Raw genomic sequence first — 12,610 nt, forward strand, 5'->3', positions numbered from 1 at the left:
AAGGCGGTCACGCACACGAGCCACCCGAGAGGGCGAGGCAGGGGGGCTTGGATCTTCTCCAGCAGGAGGCAGGGGCACTGGTGCAGGTGGCAGGGGCACAGTTTCTTCTGCAGGCTCAGCTTCTTCTGCAGGGTCCCCAGTACCCATGACACCCTACTTAGCTTCCATGAGCTGATGAGATTGGGCTTTCCTGGGCTATCCAGGTCAGGGGCATTCATCAGTATTTCTCATTGCTTTTCTTTCCACCTTTTTTGCACATAAATGTATTTATTTAATATATTTTAATCCTTCTTTTCTCCCTGGTACAGACTCCAAACAGCTTACAGAAAATACACTCTCGTCCTGCCTAGTGGGAACCTACTAACCAGTTTCCAAAAAGGTTTTGCAAACTTTATTGATTAGTGAAACTCCCAGGGCTTCAGGAAAAAGAGTCTGTCTTTTCCTGGCTGACTCCATCAACGTATGAACTAGCATCTTGGAAGACTGAAAGCGTGATAGAAAACCCTCTTCTGCCACCTTTTCCCTACCAGTAAAAGTCGCTTGAGGTTAACCCCCAAGCATTCCCAAAGTGTGAATCCAACATTTCCCTGCAAATGTGTACCTTTTTACACATAAGAGGAATGTGATAACTTTGGACCCACTGTTTGCCTGGGTTCTCAGGACTATGCGTGTGAGCAACTGGTATCAGCAGGGCTTTCTTTGTAGAAAAATCCCAGCAGGGACTCATTTGCATATTAGGCCACACCCGCTGAAGCCGAGCCAGCTGGAACTACGTTCCTGTCTGTTCCTGCTTAAAAAAAAAAAAAAGCCCTGGGTATCAGGTCTAGGGAAACAGCATAAAAGCTTCCACTTGTCTGCATGCTGAATTGAATCTCTGTCTGGAACTGAGCTTGTCTTTACTTGCTTTTTTTATTTGATTTATTTGCTTGGTCATGTTAGATTTCACTAAAATTAATTTCACTGAAGCTTTTTTTATGCTTAATCATAAACTTTGGGTGACTTCTTGGAGACTGAGTCAGAACGTCGTCCTTTTGAAAAGAACTTGATTCAAGACAGGAAGTGGAACTGATCTATCTGTATTAGTGACTACAAGGATACTAATTAACCTGTACTAGAAAATCAAAAGTGCCATCAATTAAATTGTGGGGAAATGAGAATTGGACAGTTATAAATTACTTATACTGAACACAGATTTTATTAAAGAGTGGGCTGGGTATGAGGTAATGGAACTATGGAAGTTATAGATTCAGTAGTGAATAAAAGTGGATTATAATTAGGGCTGCCAGCTCCAGGTTGGGAAATACCTGGAGATTTTGGAAGTGGAGCCTAAGGTGGGTGGGAGTTGAGGAGGGGACCAGCTTCGATAGGGTATATATAATGCCATAAGGTCCACCTTCCAAAACAGCCATTTTTTTCAGGTGAACTGACGTTTGTCAGCTGGATGTCAGCTGTAATAGTGGGCGATCTCCAGCCACTACCTGGCTGGAAAAATATAAACCATGAAAAATTAACTAATGCCAATATATGCAATTATTCCAACGAATCTATTATTTCCTGTGTATCTATTAGCAATTCATTATAATAATAATATAATAATAATAATAAATTTTATTTATATCCCGCCCTCCCCGCCTAGGCAGGCTCAGGGCGGCTGACAAGAGTTCGATAAAATTATACAATATAAAATATACAATATAAGGTAATTTAAAACAACATTTAAGTTATACATTGATTTAAACAACAATCTAAAACCAGTTCCAAATGTCTGGATCATTCCATAGTTTAAACGGCGGTGATCTTCCTGATGTTATCTGTACACTTGTATTATGGCAGGGGTCACTAGATAAATAGTTGGTAATTAAACAGCCATCCTATCAAGTTCTACAAACGCCTGCTTGAAAAGGATGGTCTTACAGGCCCTGCGGAATTGGTCCAAATTCCGCAGGGCCCGTACCTCCTCCGGAAGTTGATTCCAAAGGCACGGGGCTATAACAGAGAAGGCCCGTGCCCGTGTACTCTGTAATTTCGCCTCCTTTGGCCCAGGGATAGTCAGCGTGTTCTTCCCTGCCGACCTCAGTGCTCTTTGGGGCTCATATGGGGAGAGACGGTCCCTCAGGTAGGCAGGTCCTCGGCCATATAGGGCTTTAAAGGTAATAACCAGCACTTTGTATCGGACCCGGTATGTAACTGGCAGCCAGTGCAGTTCACGCAGCCCCGGCTGTATATGCTCCCATATAGATGCACACTCGAGTCCATATTAACAAAAGTCCGTATATTGTATAATCTGAAGTAAGTATTCTGTAAAGCTTCAAGATGCAACAGTCTTCTCAATTTTCAAAGTATGAAGGCCTTCTCTACCGCTTCTTCAAGTTCTCCGTAGAAAGTGCTTGTGCCAGTCCCAGTAGTTCAATAAAGTGCCTATAAAAATCCTGTTGTTGAGTCTTGTCAGTTTCACACTCCAATGTTTGCCTGGACCCACATATAAGCCTCTGATGGTACATATGAACATATGAAGCTGCCTTATACTGAATCAGACCTTTGGTCCATCAAAGTCAGTATTGTCTTCTCAGACTGGCAGCGGCTCTCCAGGGTCTTAAACTGAGGTTTTTCTCACCTATTTGCCAGGACCCTTTTTTGGAGATGCCAGGGATTGAACCTGGGACCTTCTGCTTCCCAAGCAGATGCTCTACCACTGAGCCACCGTCCCTCCCCTACTGTCGACTATATAACTGTTTCAAGCAAGTCTTAATCAAGGAGGCATAATCAGAAGTCCATATCATTCCAATCAGGACAGCTATGTCTCAAGCATTTGTGGAGTAAAAAATTTTTGTCTTCACCCTTTTATGTGGTTCTCTCTTGTTTGAACTCCCTGGAGGTTGGCAATCCTATGCAGAGTTAAGACAGTTTTAAATTGAAATATTCAAATTCTTTTGAATCACTGTTAGAGTTACTGCTATGGATGTTTGGCTTTGTGTTTTACCAGCTGTAATGTTTCCAGTATGAAATCTGTCATTTTTATATATTTAGTGCAATCTTATTCCACATCTTTTATCCCAAATTGTAGCCCGCCCTGAGAATGTAACAGATTTGTGTATTTCTATCCAGGCAATTAAACAAGAGGAATTAAAATTATATCAATAGGTTGAAACATGCCTCATTGTATTCTAATTCTGGTAGTAGGACATTTTCTCATTTTCTCTTGGGCAGTAACCTGGTCCACAGCAGCAGTTATATATGCCTTTTGACATTAGCTTTCCCTCAGAGAGCTCGTGAGAGCATACATGGCTCTTTCTCATTTATCCCCACAACAATCCTGTGAGGTAGGTCAGTTGAAAGAAGGTGACTGAGCCAAGGTCAGCCCGAGCTTCATGGCAGAGTAGGGATTTGAACTTGGGTCTCACTCACTCTAACACTGCACTGCCTCTCTTGTTCAACCTTAAGGGGGAAGAGCTCCTATCTGGAGATGACATAATTGTATTATATCAGTATTCCCCTATACAGGCAAAGAACTCTCTAAGTGGTTCACAGTAATCAACATTCAACAGACTGGTCATACATGAAAACAAAATTCTGACTTACAGTCACAGAAGGGAAGGGGGTGGAGGGGAAAGATGGAGGAGAGAGATCTGTTTGACCAGCCAGACTAAAATGGTGTCTCCTTTCTAAGCATTAATCTCCAGCTGAGGCAAGGCTGGTCTTTCCTTGCTGATGGTAACTCTAACCTAAAGGCCCTGTGACCCCCAGTCTGGTGATTTGGTATCCTTCCCCTCATCTGTGTAATTACAAGCCTGATTTATCTTGAAATTGCCTCTGAACATAAATAGAATAGGGTGCTTATCCTCAAAGGTACCCACACATCTGAGGTGAGGAAGCAAAGCTGTCTGGTCAGAGGGTGAGCCCTAGGTCAAGTCCCTGGCAGTTCAGCTAAAAACACCAGACTGTTCTAAAGAATGGCTTTATTGAAATACTGACTTCCATACGGCAAGATGGTTCTTGCAAAAACTGATTATGGCGGGCTTATGCCCTGCACTTATACTCTTTCTACAGACCATTACACATGTTAATAAAATGGTGCCAAGCACGCTTCTCCTCCTGCCAAAGTTCTGTTCCTCCCAAGGCTTCCGCTCATAGCCATTCACAATTAGAAAAGGGCTAGCATTTGTAGAGTGAATGCTGTTGTTGTATGCATATTCTGCAAAGGGCAGGAGGGACACCCAGTTGTCTTGTTGATGTGTGACATAACAGTGTAGGAACTGTTCCAGCACCCTGTTCGTGTGCTCCAGTTGCCCGTCCGTCTGGGGGTGGTATGCGGAGCTTAGGCCCTGCTCTATGCCTGCCAGATTGCACAGTTCTCCCCAAAATTTAGCAATCTGCTGGCGGGAAGCAGCTGTATTCAGAGATGAACTGCTTCTCTCCAGATTACTAGGTAACTTCTCTGCTGCTGCATCTCACATTCCAAGGCTGATCCGGAGGCAGCCTTCAAAATTAAGTCTGTTCAGGTTCCTTCAATGTGAAATCTGGTCTCCTTCTTTGTGAAATCTACAGAGCAATCCTAAACAGAGTTACACACTTCTACATCCATTAATATCAATGAACCTTAGAAAGGGATAAGTCTGGTTAGGACTGCACTATTAGAAGCATGGATGTCTGTGCCCACATGGCTTTATTGCATCCAGGAATCTGGGCTAATTCAACCTGAGGGCATTACTCCCTCTAAGCTGTGGAGTCTTGTGAGCAAACTTTTTACTTTGTGAGTGACTGATATTAAAGTTGTGAGCTACTGTATAAATTAGTTTGTTCTGGAGCTGTTTCTGAGAGCCAGTTTGGTGTAGGGGTTAAATGTGCAGACTCTTATCTGGGAGAACCGGGTTTAATTCCCCACTCTTCCACTTGCAGCTGCTGGAACGTCCTTGGGTTAGCCATAGTTCTCACAGAGTTGTTCTAGAAACAGCACCTTCTGGGAGATTCTCTCAGCCCCACCCACCTCACAGGGTATCTGTTGTAGGGGAGGAAGATAAAGGAGATTGTAAGGCACTCAGATTCATAGTGAAGGGCAGGATATAAATCCAATATCATCATCTTCCCACGGCTAAGACAAAAAGGTGTGAGCCAGAGGCTAAAAAACTCTGAGCTGGCTCACACTTAACTCAGCTTAGAGGGAACACTGCCTGAGGGCTGGAGAAATTTCAGTCTTGCCCAGAGCTGTGCTTCTATGAAGCCATCCATAGACACTGTAGAAGCAGACGCAATAACCTCAGTGCTTGGGCACGTGAATGTTTCCACCCAGTGGTGTGCGCAAGGGAAAGGAAATCAAATGTGCAAGCTCACTTGCTTTATGACATTGCAAATCTTTACAATCCACTTCATTTCAGCAAGGTGGCTGGTCTCTCTCTACTTCCCAAGAATGGTGATGACCCTGCTTTGGGCAATGAGCTTACACTTAATTTTTTCCATCGTATTACTAAAGCCGGGTGAGCCACAACGTCATGAGGATCCTGTCTGATTTCTTTGAAGTTCTTTTCCTAACAAGCCCTCTTCACTCTGTATTTTTTTTAAATTAACAATGTATTGTATTTTCACAACATAAACATAAAATAATATAGTACAGTACAATAGCCATACATTAATACAGCATTTTAACTGTCATGTCTATTTCAAACATATACTGGAAAATTTCAATATTTAGTTGTTTCAAACACTTTCTCTCGACAAAAAGTCTATAGTGTAAGGAATTTAAAATCCAGTAAGTTTACCATAAATGGAGGGTATCAATCAAATTGGGAATATCATCATGTTTTGATAAATATTCCATTATGGGGTACCAGACTGCCTCAGAATTAGATGAAGTAAAAAATGATCAATTTTTGCTCTGCATTTTCATTGATATTTCCACCACAGCCCCAAGATCACTTTCCCATTTCAGATCCCTTTTGTGGAAATTCATTTTCATTTCTTTCCTTTGCCCCACATGTGCGCAGCTTTCCTTTTGTTCTCCTTACAACTCATCAAACATTCTGTTGCACATTCACTTGAGTTGGAAGAGAGCTCTTGGCAAACTGCTTGGGATTTCACCATCTTGAATAATTTGGAAACCATCTGTAACCTGGGCTATATCTCAGTTCAGTACCCCCGATTTATTGATTGTGCAAATTCATAAGCTGCTTCTCCAACTTTAGGGGACTGATAAATGAAGAATAAATAGCATCATTCCCAGTACATACCTGGGGGATCCCCGTCGCTTTCTTCCCTTTGGAGACCCTAATCAGGTGGAAAGTCAGCATAAAGTTGTTTTCAATAACATTGTTAAAACAGTATAATGAGGCATGACCGAAACTGGATCAGGCCATGGAGACAAAGAAGCATTTTTAAAACTGCAAATAGCAATCCCTTCCCTCCCAATAACAATAAGGGCGTATATAATTCACTACCATTTGTTCAGCCTCACATATGTAGTGTAAATGTGTGCTCTCAAAGGTGGAACCATAACCTCATTGGCAGAGCAAGTGCACAAATCTCTCAGATCGATGCCTGGTTAAAAAGATAACCCCAAACAGCAGAACTAGGAAAGATCTTTCTCAGCTTGACGGCAACTACTGCCAGATGAAGCAGACAGCCCTGGGTTAGATGGGCCAATGGTGTGACTTACAGTCATTCCAGATGTGCATGTTAGATGCCCTTTTGAAATTAAAAAGCAGGGCAATTTTGTGCAGTGGAGCCATGGATGAAGACAAAAAGGCTGCATAACCCACTCTCTGCTAGAGGCTGCCCATCATGCTGCTTTCCCACCTGTTATGTTCAGTTCTTCGGGGAATTATATATAAAATATTGACCTTTCCACTGTCTGGGGAAGAATCCAAGAATACTGGCAGGGATTCAAGGCAGATGAGGGGAAAGGGGGGCATCCAGCTGGCTTCAAGTTGTAAAAGACAACGCTAGGGCTAGATTGATGAGCCCTGTGGCGCAGAGTGGTAAAGCTGCAGTACTGCAGTCCAAGCTCTGCTCATAACCTGAGTTTGATCCCAGTGGAATCTGGGTTCAGGTAGCTGACTCAAGGTTGACTCAGCCTTCCATCCTTCCAAGGTCAGTAAAATGAGTACACAGCTTGCATGGGCATAAAGTGCAAATGACTGGGGAAGGCAGTGGCAAACCATCGCGTGAAAAGTCTGCCATGAAAGTATCATGAAAGCTACATCACCCCAGAGTCGGAAATGACTGGTGCTTGCACAGGGGACTACCTTTACCTTTTTTAAAGGCTAGAGCAAGTGGTATATTGGCTTGCGTGTTGGACCAGGACCGAAGAGGGTTCAGATTTCTACTCTGCATTGATGGTGAGGGCTCTTGGCCCTGTCACTCTCTCTCAGCCTATCCTACCTTGCAGGGTTGTTGTGGGTAGGGGAGGACAATGCATGCCACTCTGAGCTCTTTGAAGAAACAGAAGGGTGATTGTCTACTAGAATACAGATGTTGGGAATTTCAGACACAAAGACTTTAAACAAATGTATAGTTTTCAGATGACAGCATCCCTCCTTCTCATACCCGTGCCACAAAAATCCCCTCGATCTACTTTTAGCTTGGTTCCTCTGAATGAAAAGAATAATTGGGGGGAAATTTCTCTCTGCATTTTGCCTCTTTCCTAGATTGCAGAAGTTAGAGTTCTATACTGAATGGTTTGTGGGTTTTGGTTTTTTTTTTTGGGGGGGGGGTTTGGTGACACAGCAAAGCATTGTCTGAGAGGGGAACCATCTCCCCCCTTTAGCTAATCTGCTCTTCTCTCTCTCCTTCCCTTGGCTGCCCTCTGCCAAAATGCAAAAAGAAAAAAAAACACCACAAGAACCCTTGCAGCGGAGGTCTCCTCTGTGAAAAGATGAGTCAGAGGCTTCCTCCACGCGATGGCAGGTGATGAATTCTATTTTCTGCCTCGCTGCAGGGTGACATCAACTGGAAATTCCGTTGCTTTTTCTTGCTCAATCCCTTCCAGCTGTGATATAAAGGAGGCCAGGATGCCTGGAGCAGCTATCATTCATCAGCACAGCCTCCAAGAGAACCTGGTTCCAGTCCAGCTCCTGCTGTTCCACTCCACCCACCATGAACATGAACGTCAACGCAAGTGCCTGCGCACTGGTACTCATGCTTCTTCTCGCTCTGGGCTCCCAGACCTTCTCCGCTCCAGGTCAGTTGCTCTTCTTTGTGGTTGCAGTAGCTAAAAGTGAGATGGAGGAGAGGGACTCCTTCTTCTCCTGGCCCAAGATGGAGTTGGGCCAGAGGAAGAAGAAGAGTCAAGCGAAGTCCCCCTGAACTCGCCTCAATTCACGCAGCTCCCAACCAGTACTCCATCTAAGCTGTGGAGTGTTGTAAGTAAAAATTCTACTTTGTGAGCTACTGGCATTAAAGTTGTGGACTACTGCATAAATTAGTTTGCTCTGGGGTCATTTTTCCTGAGCTAAGACAAATATGTGTGAGCCAGAGGCTAAAAAGCTGTGAGCTAGCTCACACTCACTCAGCTTAGAGAGAACACTGCTCCCAACCTGTTAAGAAGTTCTCCTGCACAAGCCTTGTTGAAACCAACAGGAAGGGCACAAGAGCAGCTCCTGCTCATTTCAGTGTGGCAGAATAATTTTGGAGAATTGGGGTACTTCAAATTATTGCATGAAGATTTGCCACACAAAAAAATAGAGAGGGCCATTAGATGCTTGTGGTTAGGTTTATCATAGAAATCTTTTCTCCTTAAATCTATCCCAAGATTTTGTGGAATCTCCTTATCTGTAGGTGAATAGCAACCGACAGAAGCAGCATACATGCTCGGTAGCTTCAAAAGTTGGGAGAGGTCCAGCAGAACAAACAGGGCCCTCTTGGTCTATCACCTTCCAGATAAACAAACTATTGTCTGCCTCCAGTCTTGCATGAGCATCTGTCTTGTTGCTTTAGGTCAATGTAGGGAGCGGGAGACCCTTTGGGTCACCTCTGGGCTCTGCTTTGTTCCATTTTTCATGGGCTGGTGACACCCTTGAGTCCTTTAGGCATGCCAGGGGATTAACCTCTGCCCCTGTTTCCAGTGTCAGGCCTCAAAGCCAAAACAAGCAAAGATGAAATGACCCCAAACGATGCGCCTTTGTGAGCAGCACAGGCTGTAAACCTTCTCAGCATCGCTAGATAATAATAGCTGAAGTTGATTGAAACCAGTTTCGACCATTAGTCCACCAAGCTGCATATGGTTGGCTGAAGGAAGTATCTCTCCAGGTCTTTCCTGGGATCTGCTGTAGGAAATCCTTCAAGCAGAGATACCAGTGCTTGAAACCTTCTGCGTGCAAAGTGAGGGTTGTGCCATGAAGCCACGACCTTGTGACTGTCCCTTCATATCTTGGGGATAAGAGATTCCAAGGCAGGAAATCCCTGGTGGGCTCCAATTTTGGAAGCCCAGGACTGCTTCTGCAGGAGTCTCTTTGCTTCCATTCATTTTGTTTCCTTGTCTCCTCCAGTGGGAGCTGATCCTCCAACGTCCTGCTGCTTCAGCTACACGACAAAGAAAATCCCACGCAATTTGCTGACGTCGTACTATGAAACCAGCAGCAGGTGTTCTCAGCCAGCTGTGGTGTAAGTAAAATCATTGCATTGTTTTTAGGGGGAGCCGGGTGTGCCCTCCATTTTAGCTAGATATATCTATCTTGCATCTGCAAGGCCTGCGTGTCGTGACTTACAATGGACAGAAAACATCTGTTCTTGGGAAATTCTATTGCTCTGTTGATGTATTTCAGCTGGTGTAGTTGCCCTGACCTGGATGGTCCAGGCTATCCCTGATCTTGTCTGGTCTCCGAAGCTATGTTTGGCCATCCCTGGCTCATATTTGGATGGGAGACCATCAAGGAAGTCAAGGGTTGTTATGCAGAGGCAAGCAATGATAAACCACCTCTGCTCTTCTCTTGCTTTGAAAACCCCATGGGGTTGCCATAAGTGGGCTGTGTTTTCACAGCACTGTCACAGCACCCCTACTTAGCTGAACAGAGTGGGCAAAATTTATATGCAAGTGTCTCAAAAAATGAATGGATGTCATTCCTTTAACTTTGGCTGCTTCTGTGCAAGAATTCCATGGCACAGCAAGTTATTCTTCCGTAGAACGCTAGAAAGGAAAGGAAAGGTCCCCTGTGCAGCACCAGTCGTTTCCGACTCTGGGGTGACATTGCTTTCACAACATTTTCACGGCAGACTTTTTACGGGGTGGTTTGCCATTGTCTTCCCCAGTCATCTACACTTTTCCCCCAGCAAGCTGGGTACTCATTTTACCGACCTCGGAAGGATGGAAGGCTGAGTCAACCTTGAGCCGGCTACCTGAAAACCCAGCTTTCGCCGGAGAGCGAACTCAGGTCATGAGCAGAGTTTAGGACTGCAGTACTGCAGCTTTAACACTCTGCGCCATGGGGCTCTTATAGAACGCTGGAAGTGGAACTCTAACTGGAGTTCTGTGTAATTTAAAAAACATACACCACACTCTACTCCCCATTAACGTTGCAATGCCACGTACCCACAAGCAATACATGGCTTGCACTATGGTTAGAACAGAAGGACTACGATTTCAGGTGGATGGGATGTCATTATTCAGTGCTTGGCATTGTACGTTTCTTCCACATTTACCAAAGTTGTGGGAAGAAATAAAAGAATGGAGGGAAGGAAGAGACACAGAGATCTCAGAGGAAGGCATGGATGGGATGCTGAGAATTCTCTCAAATGAGCGATGGCCTGAAGTGCGACTGGTATCCAAAGAGAACAAGAAAATAACCTTGCCTTTTTCAATTCTTTCCAGGTTCATTACAAAGAAAGGTCGGGAGATCTGTGCCAACCCCAAGGAGGGATGGGTCCAAGATCACGTGACTTTCTTGGAACTCAACTGAGCAGAGCTGGAATAGAATCATTTCCTGTTGGAGCCAAAGGCCATCGTGCTCCCCCATGATATCCTGTCAAGTCAAACAAAAAATATTACCTTTGAGTCTTCATTGCCATTTTCCGTTGTGTGTATGTGGGGGGGGGGGGGCGGTATAGTTACATATTGACCAACTCAGGGATTTGTGATGATAATTTAAGTTGTTTTGCCCAAGCTGAGGCTATTATTCCTGTTAATTATTTTATTTATAAGTGAGCAGCCTTTTAAATATATTTTTGTATGTATTTATATGTGTGTGTGTGTTTTGTAAAATGTAAAAAAAATAGAAAATAGGATTCTCCACAATAAATATATATATATTTTTACAATATTGCTTTCCAAATTGTGATGTGTTTTTCCCTCCAAAACCATACTTGACACCGCGTTGAGGAACAGCTGCTTCTAGCACGTTGAAAGGTGTTTCCCTTTTCTCCTTCAGAGCAACAAATGGAGGTTGGGGGGGCATGAAGGTAGAAAGGAGAAGAGACTGCATCATTCAGGTCGCACACAGGCTTAATATCAGCTGGGGAGGTGGACTGAGGGGTTACCATGGAGGTTTAATGGAAATGTGGGTGCTGAGCAGGGGTCTGAAAGCAGAGGAGAAACAGGTATTCTGGGAGGCTATTCCAGATATTAGGGGCAGAAAAGAAAAGGAGAGAGGGCGAACGTTGCTGGAAGAGGCAAGGAATCTTCAAATGGCTGTGAGTGTCATGGAAACAGAGGGCCAGTGTAGAGTTGCCAGCCTCCAGGTGGGGGCTGGAGTTCTCCTGGAATTGTAACTGATCTCCAGGCAACAAAAATCAGTTGCTGTGGAGCTTTGGGAAGGCAGACTTTATGGTATATCATAGAGTGTAGGAGAAATAGAAGTCCCTACCCAAATACAGCCCTCCAGGTCTCCAGGAATTTCTCAAGCCAGGACTGGAAACCCTGTGGGAAAGGGGGGTTGCTAAAGCTTTTCCCTCTGAGGAGTCCTCCGGCCTTCACGTGCTCCCTCCTCCTCCTCCTGTTCCAAAAGCCTCGGAGCAGTCTAGGGCCTTTTCAGATGCCACCACTCTGGTCTATGAGGATCCCAACTAGAATCTCTCCAGTGCACCCAGTCTAGGCAGGGCCAGGCTGCTCCAGCTCAGTGGACCAGCAGAAGCAAAAGAGAGAGGGAGGAATCAACATTGCAGGGTTGGTCCTGACCAGGATGGCCCAGGCAAGCCCGATCTCATCAGATCTCAGAAGCTAAGCAGGGCTGACACTTGCAAGTACTTGGATGGGAGACCGCCTTGGAATACCAGCAGTCCGGAGGACATGGGCAGGTTTTATTCACCCACCTCCCTGAATATCCTCCATGCCCCCAGTAGGGGTCAGTCACCAGGGGTCACCATGACTCACAGTTGCACACAATCTCTCTCTCTCTCTCTCTCTCAAACACACACACACAAAAGTACATTGTGACTTTGCCCTTGGGTTGCCAACCTCCAGTTCTACCAGAATTACAACTGATCTCAGTTTTTGGAAACCTGCCTTGGAGGGTGGACTTTGTGAAGTTATATCTCTCTGAGGTCACTCCACTCCAAATCTTGTCAAACTTGCCTTTTTGGGGCAAGACTATTTTAGAGGGCGATGGCAATGCAGTTACAGAGCTTTCTGGATGATGCTTCCATGCTCAACCCTTTTCAATCCGATTTTCGTCTGGGTCACGGGATGGAG

General features: G+C 44.7%; 1 protein-coding gene across 1 annotated transcript in view; it reads left to right on the top strand.

Moving 5' to 3' along the window:
- LOC132586758 (C-C motif chemokine 4-like) overlaps positions 1-11,243 on the top strand; it is a 61,697-nt gene extending 50,454 nt beyond the window's left edge. Inside the window, exons 3-5 of the mRNA XM_060258850.1 lie at positions 7,928-8,170; positions 9,477-9,591; positions 10,796-11,243. Coding sequence (XP_060114833.1) covers positions 8,086-8,170; positions 9,477-9,591; positions 10,796-10,883 — 288 coding nt within the window. The 5' untranslated portion in view covers positions 7,928-8,085 and the 3' untranslated portion in view covers positions 10,884-11,243. The remainder of the gene's footprint in view (positions 1-7,927; positions 8,171-9,476; positions 9,592-10,795) is intronic.
- The last annotated feature ends 1,367 nt before the right edge of the window (positions 11,244-12,610 follow it).

This window comes from Heteronotia binoei, chromosome 18 (assembly GCF_032191835.1).
Source record: "Heteronotia binoei isolate CCM8104 ecotype False Entrance Well chromosome 18, APGP_CSIRO_Hbin_v1, whole genome shotgun sequence".
NCBI lineage: Eukaryota > Metazoa > Chordata > Lepidosauria > Squamata > Gekkonidae > Heteronotia > Heteronotia binoei.